This window comes from Epinephelus lanceolatus, chromosome 7 (genome assembly GCF_041903045.1).
Source record: "Epinephelus lanceolatus isolate andai-2023 chromosome 7, ASM4190304v1, whole genome shotgun sequence".
In the NCBI taxonomy this organism is placed as follows: Eukaryota; Metazoa; Chordata; class Actinopteri; order Perciformes; family Serranidae; genus Epinephelus; species Epinephelus lanceolatus.
Window position 1 is genome coordinate 27,574,902 of NC_135740.1, and position 17,118 is coordinate 27,592,019.

General features: G+C 42.6%; 1 protein-coding gene across 1 annotated transcript; it reads right to left on the reverse strand.

Annotated features, from left to right (window-relative positions):
* Positions 1–1,495: 1,495 nt before the first annotated feature.
* LOC117259778 (pre-mRNA-processing factor 39) lies at positions 1,496–14,281 on the reverse strand. The gene is made up of 15 exons (XM_033631478.2): positions 14,188–14,281; positions 11,894–12,144; positions 11,564–11,689; positions 11,352–11,470; positions 11,007–11,174; positions 10,565–10,748; positions 10,354–10,458; positions 9,977–10,103; positions 9,728–9,882; positions 9,478–9,604; positions 5,620–5,891; positions 5,212–5,396; positions 5,036–5,110; positions 4,321–4,483; positions 1,496–2,036 (listed from the first exon to the last, which is right to left on the reverse strand). Exons 1-15 carry the CDS (start codon positions 14,246–14,248, stop codon positions 1,965–1,967), a joined length of 2,190 nt encoding a protein of 729 aa, XP_033487369.1. The 5' UTR covers positions 14,249–14,281; the 3' UTR covers positions 1,496–1,964.
* Positions 14,282–17,118: the final 2,837 nt, after the last annotated feature.

Sequence of the window (17,118 nt, forward strand, 5' to 3'; positions counted from 1 at the left end):
GTTCAAATGATAAACCAATCTAAATATTGACAGTTCAAAAATATATGAAAAAATATGTATTAACATCCAATTTTATAAAATGAATGGCGTTATACATTTGGAACATACACTGGGAATCAGTGATTGGATACGTGAGTTCACCTGACAGGGCTGTGGGGGAACCTCAGACCAAAGAAACTGGCTTTCACACTGCACTTAGCCCCAGGTAAGTGTAGCTGAACGTAGCAGCGTTCACACTGGCACAACCCTGACTAATTTTAAGTGGGCTAACCCCGACTGTAGCCCATGGGCTTTCTGGCCCTGCTCTCGAGTTTACAGGTTTATTCCCTAACTTAACCTGGGGCTACAAGTTGCAAGCGTGAGACAAGACCAAGTAAACAAACAAATTTCAGACTGTTAACATAAGTTATGCGTCCCAACTGACAGTTAACCCGGGGCTAGAAGAGGAGCAGTGTGAATTGTATGGCCTCAGCCTGACGTTAACCATTGGTTAACAGTGTGTGTGTGAGAAAATGGGCTTAGCGTGTTGAAAGCCTGGAGTAAAAGGCGTTTACATTCACAGGTAAGTAAGGTGAGCTCTCACTAATTTCCCTTCATCTGAGCCCGAAACATCCATGTGTGTGGACAGACTGTGTCACTGCTGTTCTGTTGCTATGGCAATGGCTTTGGTCACTGTTTACTTCCGGCCAGGTACTGCATTAACCTATGGCATTAACTCACACATTAAGATTGTTTATGATGTCAAGTTTGAAACAGTCTATAAGTGGACTGTTGCCAATGATCCTGGAGGAAGAAAATGCGAGTGTTTGCCCTGCTTACATTTAACTTTTGCTTTTGGCTGTAGCGCCCTATAAGGACCTCAAGAGACTTAATAAAATGGGAACAAATAAAACCGGTTCCTTCCTTTGTTTCCAGACCACTAAGGTGAAGATTAAAGCCTCTGATACCTGCTGGCTGTTTGAATATCTAACTGATAAAAACTGGAAATGATACTCTCTTAATATTAGAGCTGCTTCATTCAGGTGCGTTGCTAACAGGCATGTCACCTATAGAGATGTTCTGCTCAATATTATGGGCATATCCCAAAAAAGGTTCATTTAAAATGTATTTCCTGAGTTAACCTCATTATAAAATGTAACATCTTGGTTTCACGTGCATGAAAGTAATCACTTTAAACCTGCTGCCTAACCAAATTACTTGAATGGCGCATGGTTATATTAGGATTCGCGGTTTCAGGTCGCAGCCAGTTTCAGGGTTATGCTGCAGAGCTTATTGGTCATATGTGCGGGTGGTGGCGCGGGTGCAGTTTTGCATTTCATGGTTTTAATTCAGGAGTGGTTCTTGAGAAAACTCTTTCCAAACCTATTAGAAAAAGTTACTGTAGTAGTGAACAGGACTCAGGCTAAGAGTTTTAGTTTCACTATTAATGAGTGTGACGCTGATTTTTCACCCGTTATGGGAAATGTGCGCAAACAGAAACACAGACACAAAGCAGTTCAGTTGTGACACACTATAAAACACCTTTATATACATTAGAAAAAACAACATATAGCCTACTCTGGAATGGTACAAAATGTCAATCATACATCACCTGTAGAGTTGGATAAACTGGATGACGTTAAAATAGGAGCGAAGGCTGTCAAACAAATATAAAAATAGTTCTGATTAAAATGGAGATACACTGATGCACTGAGCATGGGAGCGTCACTGTTTCCTTTCATCACCTTTGCACCTGTCCCTCAGATTTAACACTGACATAACATGACATGCTAAAAGAGCTCGACTCCTGTCCCTTATTTCAACCAATCCAGGACACTCTGAGGAAGGACGGAGAGGAAAGGATGCTGGGATGTTGTTTTAGCAGGTGGACCGGCCGGACCGGGTGGTTCAGTTTGTTGTTCAGTTGGAGAGTCATCATCCTGGGTTAAACCATTTCCTGTGGCTCTTTTGGTGTCATAGTCACTTTAGCTGGGGGGATAGTAGCCTTGGTTGTAGTTCCAGGTGTTCTGGTAGCCGTAGCTGCCGTACTGCGGTTGCTGGAAAACAAACACCACAAACAGGTCATAAGGTAAACAGGTGAACATCTCAAACTGTACCCTGAGGTCCCCCATCAGACAGAGCGTGCTTTAGCAGCCTGGGACAGCCGTTTACAATTGTTCTCAATGACAGTGAAGCATTTGGCTCGCTGCTTTTGCGCTGCTGTGCGCTTTGCATTTTTCCACTATTCACAATTCTGTAGGAGCCAACTGGGGAAAAAAACCTTGCCCAATTTCATCGGAGCTTAAACTGAGAGCAGGGTGTCTACAGGTCCTTAAAAAGTCTTAAAGTGTCTTAAACTTAACAATAAGGACTTTAAAGTCACTTAATAGTCTTAAATTTTCATTTGTGAGGTCATAACTACTGCAAACATCATAATTTCCTTATGTGATAATGAGTGAAGCCTTTCTGTGTAAAAGTCCAAATTTCTAATGTTACAAATCTTTAAAAAAAAAACCCTAATACTTCATACTTGCACTTATCTGTTGGCAAAATGTAGACTGACTCAACTCACTCTAATAACCATATTCCGACATAACACTTACCTCTGCACAAGACCACATACATACTACTTCCCTGCAATGCTTACCTGCGATGTTTGAATAAGTAAAACATGATTGGTCCAAAACTCTGTCCTAAACTTGGTTAAAAAGTGTCTTGATCGGGTCTTAAAAGGCATTAAATTTAACTGTCTGGTACCTGTGGACACCTTGTAAGGGGCAAACCTTCGTAGTGCACATGGTCTGTGTTAAGATAACGTTAGCTCACTTTCATCTGCTGCAAGCTGCCAGACATATCTGGACAAACTGTTGCCTCAGCTACTTTTTAACATTTCACCAATAATAATTAGGCCCGATGATTGACAGCAGATTGTCAAACTGTCACCAGCTCATCCTAAAATAGGCCTTGAACCAACGCTCATCCAGACGAAGCTCCTTGACCAGCCGGTGGTACTCTCTGTGATTTCTCTTCTTTCTGAGGTTCTAATGTACCCACACAGATCTGTTTCCCTCCGCCCCCCAACTGTCCAATTTTCATGCAGATTATAAGGTACAGCTCTGTTAGTTTACTTCACAGCTAAACAGCAGTTAAGATAACAACAGGGGATTCAGCGGTTGCTTAGGAATGATAAAAAAAAAAAAAATGCAGCAAGCTGCAAACTGCACTCTGTCTGATTGTGGCTAAACCCTTCTATGGAGTCTTTCTACTTCAACTTAAACCATTTTTAAACACATGATTAGGGCTCGGTGATACAGCCTATAAATACACAATATTTTGAACTCTCTAAAGCACTTATTTAACCCTATGATGCATATAGTCACACCAGTATGATGATTTTATTAGTCCCTGCAGCATACTGTATGTCTGTAACATTCTTGTTCATTTTCATTGGTGGATTCTACTGGAACAAACTTAAACCTGCATGAAAAAGTGAGAATCACAACCACAAAATAAGTTTACACTTAACAACACAGTATTTATCCAAACTGGGCGATTGCACCCACGTGGGCTTTAACAGCTGGTTGGACCTTTTTATGTCATATGGGATTCATTTGGAAAAACAAAGAGCTCTGATTCATTTGCTCCTGTTTCTGGTTTCTTTGACCACATTTTACTTTGTGTGGGCGGAGATGTGGACGTGCAGAGTTTTAGGCATTCTTGGTGTTTAGTGGGTGGCATTTCAAATGGTGAAGGTAATTGTGGTGCTGCTATCTTTTGTGGCACTGGGTTTTGCTGCATTACTGGAGATAACGATTGTTTGTTCAGCATCTTCCCTACGATATCCAAACCACTGCAAGTGAATGGATCCAGTGCTGTTTCTTATCAGAACCAGTTCATCCACCTCCATTTTCAATGCTTTCCATTTCTTTTGCTCTCCCTAGGCTCCTTCTCTGTTTCCTGCTTCCCCCATATACAAAACAGGTAACTACGTCTAGACTATGTGAGTTTTTCTTTTTGTGTCTATAAAAGGGAGAGAGCCATAGGAAAGTGCAAGAGAAGCAAAACGGAAAGGAAATGTCATGCCAGTGGCTTTAAAAAAAAAATTGCGGGACACTTGTAGTTGATGTTCACAATATAGTCACTGACTACATCTCACAGTACATTGAGTATATTCAATATATTGCCCACCCCACACGTGATATATGTATTTCATGGGCTTTATTGTCCTGCACCTGAATAAAGCTCACTGTGCAAATGTTTCTTTAGATTTACCTAATGGTTTTTCACCTAAGCAATCATCTGCTATTTTTGTCTCTGATTGTGATATAATCTAAATCTTACCTGGTACCAGCTGCTGTATCCCCCGTAGGCGGCCTGTGAGGTGGCGTCTGTGCCCATCACAGGAGGAGGGGGTGTGGTGATAGGGACATGCGGCATGGTGGGTGCAGACACGGCAACAGCGGTGCCATCCTCACTTTTGCTCAGCTTCTCCGGGTCCTCATCCCTAAAAAGTATCATTAAAATTATTACAAATGATCTAATTATTAGTAACAATAAAGAAAGATCTTATTTACACACACAAAAAATTCCAATCACTATCAATCTCATATGCAGAATTCAAATCTTATTTGTCTTAAACTGATTCCCCCAGTTGGTTGAGATAAATCATCAAAAGAGCAGCTGGAACAAATCAATATAATTACACTTGAGTCAAGACAATTGCAAGTGCAACAAGTCGATGTGCATCAGAAAAAGTAAACTCATAAGACACTACTGTCAGATTTAGTTTTGCTTTTTATAAAGAAAAAAAAATCAGGGACTCAATAATAAGACAAAGTCTTCTTAAGACTGAGATTTCTTTAGATAAAGCCCTAAACTGGGTAATTATGACACTTAAATTCTAAAGCATGCATGATTTTCCAAGTCAGTACTGAAGTTACAAAGCTAACATATGAACAAACTTCAGTTTTATATGTAATACATTAATTTGGCAACTTGAAACCAGCCAAATAAGCAACTATTTATGATACTATTTACTGCCAGCTGCAACATTTACCCATTCTCTGCTTCTCTCTTCGTTCCACCGAGCTCCTTCAGCAGCTTCTGGTGTTCCTCATAGACGGACAGCACACTGCAGACAACACAGAAACAATAATGAACAACAATCAAGTAAAAGACGATAGTTTCTTAGTTACCATCAGGGTTTACATCAGACCTATGTCGAACTCTGACCTCTGGATAGAGTTGCTGTAGTCCTCGGCGAACTGCAGGCCTCTCTGTGAGAAGAGGATCTTGGTGTGTGGGGCGAGGGGAGCTGCCAGGGCTCGTGTCACACACTCCTGCACCGCCTCAGCTGACGCCCAGGGGTCACCCGACACCTCCAGCTCCAGCAGGTTCAGGTGCAGCTTATCGTTATCCTGAGGAGGGACACACGGTCATGAGGAGGAAGACGGCAGCAATTAAAAGCTTCAGTTACTACTATATGTGTCTTAGGCTACATCCACACTAAAACTTCCTTAAATTTAAACTCAGCTTTAAAATAAAAAAGATCTCTGTACAACAACAAAATTCTAAGAGGAAACTGATCAAAATCCTGCGATGGCGCTACTGGCTGAATATTAGTGAGCGTTGATATCTCACCGGACTGATCTCCAGCGCCTCCTGTAAAACCGTGCGGGCTCTGCTGGGGTTCCTGCCCAGCTTCAGCAGCAGACGAGCCAGCTTGATGGAATAAAAAGCATGTAACGTGGGCTTCTCTTTGGATTCGGCCACCGCCTCCTGCAGCAGGGCCTCTGATTGGTCCAGCTGGCCCGCTCGCCTCTCTAAAGCCGCCCTGCGAAGACGGACCACTGCCAACCCTGGTAGGGTTTTCTCCAGGGCCTCCAGCACCCGGCGGGCCTCGGTTAAGTCACCTGACGGGGAAGATGAGGGAGTTTTCATGATACAATTGTCTATAATAGCTCCATTATCACTTCATCATCATCACTTTGCATCAGACGGCTTTATTCCTGGGCACCAACATAAACTCTCTGGTTAAGAAGGGACAGTGTTGGGGCGTCAGTGGCTTAGTGGCAGAGCAGGCGCCCCGTGTACAAGGCTGTTGCCGCAGCGGCCCGGGTTCAAGTCCAGCCTGTGGCCCTTTGCTGCATGTCACTCCCTCTCTCTCTCCCCCTTTCACACTTAACTGTCCTGTCCATTAAAGACAAAAAATGCCCAAAACAATATCTTAAAAAAAAAAAAGAAGGGACAGTGGTTCAACTTCCTCAGGAACACTCAGGAAGTCAACCTGCCACAACAGCTGCTGGTGTCCTACTGCTACCCACTGAGTGTCCTGACACATGGGATCCTAATGTAGTATGGCAACAGCTCTACGGCTGACAGGGAGGTCATTAACATATATCTGCCTGCCCTGGAAGACATCTATAGCTCCTGTTGATTGCAGAAAGCATCTGGCATTTTAAAGGATCCATCTCACCCCACCCTGCACTTGTTTGTCCCTCTGCCCTCAGAAGAGCGCTACAGGTTCATCAAACCGCACAGCATAAGATTAACCAACGGTTTGTATCCCCAGGCCATCACCACAATGATCTTTGGACCCAAAGTAAACCTCACCATGGTGGGTAACACACCACACCACATACAAAACTCGCACGAATTTGCAGGCAAAATCCAGGGTCTAAGGCTAGAACCGGATGGAACCATGGTATCATATGATGTAACATCCTATTCACTTGCATCCCAACCGGGGAAGCAGTAGAAACGGTGAGGCATCATCTTACACAGGACAGAACGTTACCGGACAGAACAAATCTCAATACAGAACAAATTTGCCAGTTACTGGAATTGTGCCTTAACACCACATACTTCCAGTTTAACGGTACTTTTTACAGACAGAAGCATGGCTGTGCTATGGGGTCACCAGTATCCCCCATTGTGGCAAACCTGTATATGGAAAGGGTAGAGCAAAAGGCACTGAACTCTTACAAGGGTACATCACCAAGCCACTGGTTCAGATATGTGGATGACACATGGGTGAAGATCAAATCCCAAGAACTGGAGGCTTTTACTGAGCACATCAACTCAGTGGACAAGAACATCAAGTTCACTAGAGAAGATGTTAATGATAACCACCTACCTTTCTTAGACTGTGATGTACACTTGGATGAGAACAGGAGCCTCCACATTGGGGTATATAGGAAACCCACACACACAGACCAATATCTTCTTTTCGACTCACACCACCCTCTGGAGCACAAACTGGGAGTTATCAGAACCTTACAGCACAGGGCTGATAATGTACCAACCACCACTCAGGCAAAGGTACGGGAGCACAAACATTTGAGGAGAGCGTTGGAAACTTGTGGCTATCCTAGTTGGAAGTTTAACAGAACAAAACGAAGGAAGGAAACAAGCGCAGGAACATTGTCATACCCTATGTGTCCGGGGTGTCTGAGAAACTCAGGAGAATTTTCAACCAACACCAAATTCCTGTGTGTTTCAAACCAAGTAACACACTCAGGCAAAAACTGGTACACCCCAAAGACAGGGTACCACACACTCAAAAAAGCAACTTGGTATATGCTGTCCAATGCAGTGAGGAATGCAAGGACTCATACATTGGTGAAACCAAACAACCATTAAACAAGCGCATGGCTCAACACAGAAGGGCAAACTCCTCAGGTCCAGTTTCTGCTGTTTATTTACATCTAAAGGAGAAGGCTCACTCCTTTGAGGACAGCAATGTGAAAATCTTGGACAGAGAGGACAGATGGTTCGAAAGAGGGGTGAAAGAATCCATCTACGTTAAAATAGAGAAACCGTCTCTAAACAGGGGAGGTGGCCTGAGACACCACCTATCCCCCATTTACAATGCGGCCCTTGCTGCTGTACCTAAGAGATTGAACAACAAAGACTGCCCGAAACTAACCTCAAGTGGCTCAAAGAAACACAACGACAGTCGTTCACTGGTAACCACACATCATGCCTAACGACTGTTGCTCACCAGTGGCCCCACTCACTCCTAACGACCGTCGTTCACTAGTGTGACTCACCTGACCCAAACAATGGTCCAGTGAAACTCCACTAACGAAGTATTGTCCTATGAGGGTGGTGGGTGTACACCTCCACAGAGGTTAAAAACCTGAGTCTTACTCCACTGTTTGTCAGACTAGTGAGGACTAGTCAGACTGATGCGTTGAGAACTGATGAAGCCGCTTAGATAAGAGGCGAAACGTCTTCTAGACAAAATCAAAGTCCAGTTGCCTACGATTTAATTGTTGCCAGAATGGAATTGACCTGGATAAATGAGAATATCCACAGACTCACCATGGACAATGTTTATACTGTACAATACCTAACTCTGTGTAATACTGATGTCTCTTAATTTTATAATATGTACCAGTACAATGACAATGAAGAAATTATATTACATTCGAAAGAGGTGTTTCTACTCATTTAAATATTAGGTTGATAAACTGCATTTCTGTATAAGCTTTACATTTTGGATTTTGTTGCCTCAATTGGTTAGCTGCGCTATTTTAGTGGGAGAAGACCATGGGAATGAGAAGCGAGTCATTTCAAAATTCAGGATTTTCTCACTTGAATAATGCCAGAGTTTCTCACACATTCATTTATTTGTGGCGGCCCTCCACATTAAAACATCTGCTGCCACATTTTGATTTTCTATTTTTGGAGCCAGATCGTATATTAGGTGTGCTGTTGGAATATAAATACGCTTTGACTGCTCCACAATCCCACAGCACAGAGCATTCTCTGGGCCAGTGGTTCTCAACTGGTGGGTCGTGGTCCAAAAGTGGGTAGCAGGTCCATTTTGAATGGACCGCAAGTGACTCATAAATGTGTCAAATGGGTAAAAAACACTTTTTTTGAAGTACAGTGAACTGCCAGCATAGAGCTTTTATTTTGAAGTGCCTTTTCTTGCTGTAAAGTTAGTGACTAATGGGCAGCTACTTGACAGAGACAGCAAACTAGCTCGATAACATGGCCAAACACAAGTATGACGCTGAATACATTTAACTGTGTGGATCTTCAACTAATGACTAAGGAGGAATCTGGTCCCTGTGGCTGCACCAGTTGGGAACTACAGCTCTAGGCACAGTCTGAGCAGCAGAATGTCACATGCCGTAAAAGTGAATATTGACTCTGCATTGTGCTGGGGCTAAAAGTCTGCTTTCATTCACAAACAACTGCTCCTCTCATTCATCGATCCGATCTGATCAGCTCTGAACAGATCGACTGATCAACTGTCCACACCACTCCTCAGCTACCACCACACAGAGATTACAATTCTGTGGGAAACACTGCAAACAAAGACTCTCTTTCACTCCACCAGTTTCTCCTTCTTTTCCCCAGAACAAGGGAACTGAGACTTGTTCACATTCTTGCGCCTCCCCGGAGTCCCCTCCATGTTTACTGTCTATACTGTTTGCTGCTGTGTCTGTACAGTGTGTGTTGGTGTGCGTTCATGTTTTCTCGTACCGTGTCTCTCCTCGAAGGTGGCCCACTGCATGTGGATGTTTGGTTTGTATATCAGGTGGATCTCACAGGCTCGTTTGAAAACAGCCCGCGCCTCGTCCACACTTTGCGGCTCCAGGTACTGAGTATACTGGACAACATGTACAGGAACACGTTAAACAGAGATCACAGCTTTACACACACCAGTGATCATACACTGTTTTAATCTGTGTATGCCCTCTTGTGCATTCTTCAACACACTTTTCCTCCTTACCCTGGTCCAGAACTCCTCATACAGAGCGCAGGCGATGAGGCAGCGCTCGAAGAGGATGCGAACCCTGTGATCATCAGTGGCAACTGCAGCGTCCTCTGATTGTTCTTGAGGCTGAGCTGTGACCTCTGACCCCTCTGTGGCTGCCTGGTTTGGATCTAGTGGCATGAAAACACTTTCAGATGTTAACAGAAACTTGCAGAATCGCTCAGACTGTACGTACACGTGACAGTATGTTTATCATGTAGTCACCTTGTTGGGGGTCTTGGGGGTCTTTGGTGTCATTGCTCAGCTGAGCGATTTCCCAGTCCAGGTAGGAGTGCCAGCTCCGCAGCTGGTGGCGATCAAGAGGCTTGACGTGGAAGTAGGGACGTTTGATCTAGGAGCCGCAGAAGAATAAATCAGCATGTAATCAAAGTGTGTAACGTGTCCAGAAAGAAAAAAATGAAATCAAAATACTTTGCTCATCCCTAGATTCATAACGTTTCAGAACAAAGTGCCTATAAATTCATTTTGTTTTCTTGGTTTTGAGTTTCAAAAAAATAGAAAAGGTGACTGAATGACAAAGGAAGGAAGATGAGGAAAATAATAAAATAACAGAGTGAAGAAGAAAGTATGAAAAAACTCACAGCGTCTTCATAGTGCCATCTCTTGCGGACTTCTCCCTCATTGTCCTGGTAAACTTTGTCCCTTCGAATCAGCACTTGTTCCCTTATCTTCTGCATTAACTCCTCCTAAACACACACACAGAACCAATCACCTATGTGACCATCTCTTTCACTCAGGTCTCACTAGCAGACATGTTCGAAACCAAGTGCGAGGCAGTCAGAGGTTACTCACGGAGTCTGTGCCCTCAGGTGTGGCGGGCTCTTCCTCCCCCGGCGGCCTCTCCTCCTCTTCCTCCTCCTGTGCCCGTTCTGCACGTTCTGCCTTCTGACTCTGGCGACACAACGCCCTCAGCTCCTCGTACTCCTCTGGGGAGAGCACCTCCTTGGGCTCGTGGCCGTTCAGGTGCTCCTTGAACCTGACGGAGGGCAGGAGGGGAAAAACAGAGGAGGATGCAAATTTGATTAATGGTGCTGAAGTTAGAGGAGAGTATTTGACAGATCATTATAGTATGTTGACGTAACATTTCCCTAAAAATGCCTATGGTGACTGAATCATATATACCATTTATCATTACAATAGTAAACCTAGTACAGACAATAATGCATCACTATGTTTATTTTAAAAATATATATTTCCATGAAGTTTGGCTTGGCTCATGTCTGTGTGGTCTTACTTGTCGTAGTGGGTGTTGTAAAGCTGTGTGGGGACTTTGAGGACTCTGTCCAGGACGGCTGCTGCGTTCTTCATGTTCCCCTGCTCCTTCTCCCACTCCACATAAAGATCCCAAAGCCGGTCTGAGTGGAAGTCCAGACCTGCTGCCACAACCGCGTCCTCGAACACACTGAGTGTTGAGGTCAGAGAACAATTAAAACATGAAAACGTGAAGCTTTCTGTGGCATTCATGAATCCGGAGTGGGTTTTTAGTACCAACGTTGTTTCTGTGGAAATCTATTCACAGATTTACTAACATTTCATGAATGAGACCCAACGAGTCTTATGTGTATGTATGTGAGAGTACCTGCGAATCCGTGTGGGCGACTCAGGCAGGTTCATGTCCAGTGTTCCCAGCAGCAGATTGATGTAGTGGATCCACAGATCTACACTCAGGGGGATCACCTGGAGACCCTGAACACACACCTGACAAAACACACCACAACCATTTAGTGAAAAACACTGTCTAAATGCCCTTGAATGTATTCATGGTATGGGAAAGAAGAAACACCTCCTTACCTCCTCTGCCTTATTGTTGTATCCAGCGCGGCGCTCCAGATCAGCAAATTTCTTCCAGTAGCCGTAGCAGAGCGGGTAGCGAACGAGGAAAGCCTCTAGCGCTCTGCGTGACGCTGTGACGTGACTCTGAACAGATGAAAGAAAACTTTGATCCAAATGAGGCTGCAACAAGCCTTCAGACCAAACATGTTTTGTGGCCTCTTGGGGACACTGAAGGTCAGTATTTCAACCTTATCATTACTGAGAGACAAGATGATGGTGTCCTACATTTTTTATCTGAGCCCATCAGTTTTCCTCCGTCTCTCTTAGGTCAAAATAACAAACACACACCTCTTGCTCGCAGTACTGCAGCAGGTCGGTCCAGCTGGTGAAGTCTTGAGGATTGTCGTGGGCAGCCTTCCACAGGCGCTCAAAGTCCACAGGTAGTTCTCCCTCCTCATCTTCTGCAGCTTGGGGCATGGTGAAGGTTGTAGGGTCAGGGCCTACGGGGGCCTCAGGGGCCACAGCAAGACTGCCGTTCTCTTCTGAATTTACTGCCATCTCAGTCGGAGACAAGGCAGGATCGTCAGAAGCCTCCATGGCTAAAGAGGGGGTGAAGATGAAAGGGTAATAAATCAATCAGTCTTTATTTACATAATTAAAGGCTTTTACAGATGAGCCCCTCTTGTTCATTTATTTCATAACTCCAAACATCTTTCGTGAAGCTTTTACAGTAAGAACATAGGCTACTTTTTACTAGACAAGCGTGGCCTTGAATTTGGCTCCAGAATGTCCTTTGAACTGATCAGGCAGTTAGCCAGCCATTTCAACAACCCGTCAAGTCCCGAAAGGTGAATTTTTTTTTCAGCTTGTGCACACAAGGTAAATTATACTAAGGGAAAAAGTTAAAAGTAATTTGTGTGCACAAGATAAATAAGTTGTTGCACACAATGTAAAAAAATTCCCCTTTCAAGACTTTCAAGGCTCCGTAATTTTCACTCATTAACAAATGACTGAGAAGTCAACAATGACTTTGCTGCAACATTGTTGCAGTGGCTTAAGTTGGTTGTGACGGACCCTTATGCACGCTAGTTACTAGTTATAAGGCGCAAACACACACTAATGGCAAAGGAGTCTAATTTAGCGAGCGCTGTTAATTCATCCTTCTATTAGTTTCTCCCTTGTCCTTTCTTACTGCTGCTTTTATATTCAAAAGGCATGACTGCATGCTGGGGCTTGCAGATGTGCTCAGCTTGTCAGTCTTGACAGATTTTGCACCTAAACTAGCTACTGTATCGTATCGTCTTGTCAGATGATCAAATACAGACTTGACCTTGGACAACATTAATATACGTGACCCAACAATCCTCATTGCATACCTGTATATGACAAAAATATCAAAGAGAATAAGACATTTTTCATTAAAGTGAATAGTTTTTTGTAGGTGTTTATAGTCTACTCAGAGTTTTTATATTTTTGAAGAATAAGCATTAAATATAGTTATAGACTGCTACTGACTATTTTACTCAAAAAGAAAAGAAAATTATGACGGAGATGGGTTTGCATTTTATAGTAAATGGCACCATTTTTAACTTAATGTGTGTTTTTGTATAAACACAGGGGCAGTTCCAAGGTGGCTATCTGAATTATTCACACCCCTACAGGCCCCACTGCAACACACCTGCCTGCACTGTCTATATTTATGCTCCTGGGTTGTACTCTCAATGCACAATGAAACATCTTAAATCTTTCAACACCTTGTCTTCCCATTCTCCTTACTTGTTTGTTTGTTTAAGGTGCGGTGACTTCAGAAACATAAACCTTTGAGTGCTTCTGTTTTTTTCTCTGTTACTTGGTAAAAGAGAAGAAGCACTGAACATACTCTCACAATTTCTGAATGAAATGTGATGTAATTCATTAAGTTTCGTCTGTTTCCTGGATAGTTTTGTGACAAGGGGGCCAACAGGTGCTCCTATAATGTAACAAGGTGAGAATGACCAATGCATGAGCACATTCTACAATACTTATTACAAACTAGAAGTAAATCAATCAAACATATTTTAAGCAGATATAAGATTGTGGTCAAATCCGAACATGGTGCGGTGCGACTGATTTCATGAAAGCTAAATATTTTTTAAGAATACATTGGGCAGTTAAACAACTTATACGGCTAACTATTTCCAGCAGCTTCTGGTGCACATATGACAAAAAAATCAACAAAGCAAAACCTAAATGAGTAGTTTAAGGCTATTATTCCTGAAACGCCCCCAGGTTGCTCCTGCAGAGGGATGTTTCATTCATTTAAAGCTCTGACTTTAAACCGGTCTGTTCTCCACTACAGTGCTAACTCAGTACTGTTAGGTTGTTGTGGGCATTATTTAACTAACCTGTGACAAAAGGTTACAAGCATCCGCATAGCACCTTGTTAAACACGGGAAGGTGAGTAAGTTAAAGTTGGTGTACAGAACACTGTGCTCTGTCGCGGTGTGTGTTACGTTAGCCTAGCCTAGCTTGTCATGCCTGTGCCTAAAAGAGCTCCGGTCTGAGCCTTTAATTTAAACACCTGCAACTGAAACTAAAGCTCGTTAATATCTCTGAAACTACGCAGCTCTTTATTTCACATTCATTAACGTTAATTAAACTACCTGAAGACTCCTCGAGCTCCCCGTTGCCGCTCATCTCCTCCTCACTGCCTTCCGCCGCCATGATGGGAAACGACTCGCTGACGTCATCCACGCGCGCGGCCTGTGTGTACAGTTAATGCGCGCGACAAGATGAAGGGAGCTATAAATATGTATTGGACTGTGTGATTGATTTATGGTCAATTATATATATGTTTATTAGATCATTTATACCTGGATAACCCAAGGTCATTGTTTGGCTGTTAGTTTGTGGTCAATGGTTTATGTGGGTGTGAAAATATACATCACTTAAACACAATAAAAAGCTAAAATGCACAATAAAAAAGAATCCACTTCAACTTAAAAAAATTAAGGTAACAATTTGCATCTTTTAGGTAGTTCCAACTGACAAACTCAATTCACTTAGCACAACCAACATGATTTGGGAGCGTGCCTATGTTCCCACAGCCCTATGTTCCCACATTTCCTTTTTCATAAATTTGTATCAGATTTTAGCCTCCTTTCTCCCAATTTGGTAGCCAATTACACCCAACCTATTATCCAGTAGCAATGGACTACAAATGGAATGTAGCTTTTAGCTAAATCTTTGTTCATTGCAAACATTTAATGTAAGTGCACATTGTCCTTTTAAATAAACAAACTAAACTAAACTAAACTAAACTAAGTAGCACAGACTAGCTTCTGGTCAGATCAGTCGAATGAAGCGCAGCAACTGGATACAAACCATAGTTTGCAGTGCATCCTACCTCTGGAAAGCCAGGTTGGCATAGAGGGGGGTGCTCCTGGGATGCTTGGAGTCACTTTCCAGCCCTCTGGAGGCGTTATAGGCTCATGGAGGAAACGTTAAGGAAGGAGAATGCCTATTTGAAAACTCCTCTGTGTCACCCTGTCAGTGTCATCAAGTCTACTGCGCTACTCTCTTGGTAAGTGTTTTTGGAAATGTAGGAACACAAGACCTGAAAATGTCCTAGAAATGTGGGAACACAGGGCCTAATTTTGAAAAAAATATTAGAAATATGGGAAATGTGGGAACATAGGGCCTAATTTTAAGAAAAAATCTTAGAAATGTGGGAACATAGGGCCTAATTTTAAGAAAAAATCTTAGAAATGTGGGAACATAGGGCTGTGGGAACATAGGGCCTAATTTCAAGAAAAATCTTAGAAATGTGGGAACATAGGGCCTAATTTCAAGAAAAAATCTTAGAAATGTGGGAACATAGGGCTGTGGGAACATAGGGCCTATTTTGAGAAAAATCTTAGAAATGTGGGAACATAGGGCCTAATTTCAAGAAAAATCTTAGAAATGTGGGAACATAGGGCTGTGGGGACATAGGGCCTAATTTCAAGAAAAAATCTTAGAAATGTGGGAATATAGGGCCTAATTTCAAGAAAAATCTTAGAAATGTGGGAACATAGGGCTGTGGGGACATAGGGCTGTGGGAACATAGGGCCTAATTTCAAGAAAAAATCTTAGAAATGTGGGAACATAGGGCTGTGGGAACATAGGGCCTAATTTCAAGAAAAATCTTAGAAATGTGGGAACATAGGGCTGTGTGGCATAGGGCTGTGGGAACATAGGGCCTAATTTCAAGAAAAATCTTAGAGATGTGGGAACATAGGGCTGTGGGAACATAGGGCCTAATTTTCAGTGAAAAAAAAAAAAAAAATTCCCCAGAAGCTGTAGTGATATTTAGTGGTCACATTATTAAAGATATTCCAGCTTTTTTATTTTGATTCCACCCTACTCTAAAATGTAAGTAAGTATCTTAAAATATGGTGTCAACTTTCAATTTTTAATTTAATTTTAATAAAAATTTATAAAGCCCATTATCACAAATCATAGTTTGCCTCAGAGGGCTTTACAACATACCACACCCCTCTGTCTTTAGGACCCTCACAGCGGATAAGGAGAAACTCCCCCCAACAAAACCCTTTTGAAAACCGCCCCCCCAAGAAACCTCAGGAAGAGCAAGTGAGGAGGGATCCCTCTTCCAGGACGGACAGATGAAAAACGTGTTAAAGTCTTATCCAAATATAATGAAACTGCCCTGTGTTTGTGCTGAGTGCACTGAAACTCATGTCCACCTAAACACAACTACATACACACTATAAGTATATATACACATATACAATATATACACTCTGCAGAGTGAGAGGGAGGAACCTGGGCACCAACAAGGGCCCAGAGCTCAGTTTTAGTCCAAAGGGCCCGACCCAGGGGAAATGGCAGGAGTAATGCATCATAAGTTTACCTTTATGGATTCAGTGGGACATTTTTTAAAGGTCAAAAGCAAAGTTTTAACATTTTACAGCGACAAGATCTGGGTAAAACGGTATTAACATTGGAGCATCTATGTGCCCCTATCTAACATATCAGGTGTCTTTTCCTAAGTCTTTGAAGTCCTTTTTTTCAATAGTACACTCTTTAGAGGAGGGTGCTGTGGTTAGTACTGTCGCTTCACAGCAGCACGTGCATACTCACATAGTCAATTAGTATTTAAAACTTTAAAAATACAGGCTCTGATAAAATGACACTGTGTCAAACCTCCCTCATTCAATGCAAAGTTTTTATTGTACGAGTGAGCTGGGACCTTAGTCTAAAGGAGATCCACTGATCTGTTAACCCCACACACTACACTGGTTAAGCTTAAATTTTTTTTTACGTTCCCCACTAGTCCAACATTTCACTACATAATCATTTCTTTTTTGTGACAAATGTCTAGAAAACACAGTCCACAACTTCAGTTGAAAAAAAACTTTGGTGGATTTGGTCTTATTGAACATTGCTCCAACATTAATCCTTGATGATCACTTCATTCCACCACTTACTTTATCTGGGTAATTTCAGCACAGCTGGCTATGGTTAGTGTGTATGCTACATCTTATTTTATTGTGACACTACAGTGATACTCTACCCAAAATCTCTCTGAAAAC

What these genes read in the sequence shown, in the direction of transcription:
- LOC117259778 (XM_033631478.2), bottom strand. Translation starts at nt 14,248, where the DNA reads ATGGCGGCGGAAGGCAGTGAGGAGGAGATGAGCGGCAACGGGGAGCTC. An exon ending in GATGGCACTATGAAGACGCT is followed by an intron (nt 10,104 to 10,353) that starts GTGAGTTTTTTC and finishes TGCGGCTCCTAG; the next exon opens with ATCAAACGTCCCTACTTCCA. An exon ending in AAGAGAGAAGCAGAGAATGG is followed by an intron (nt 4,484 to 5,035) that starts GTAAATGTTGCA and finishes GATACTTTTTAG; the next exon opens with GGATGAGGACCCGGAGAAGC.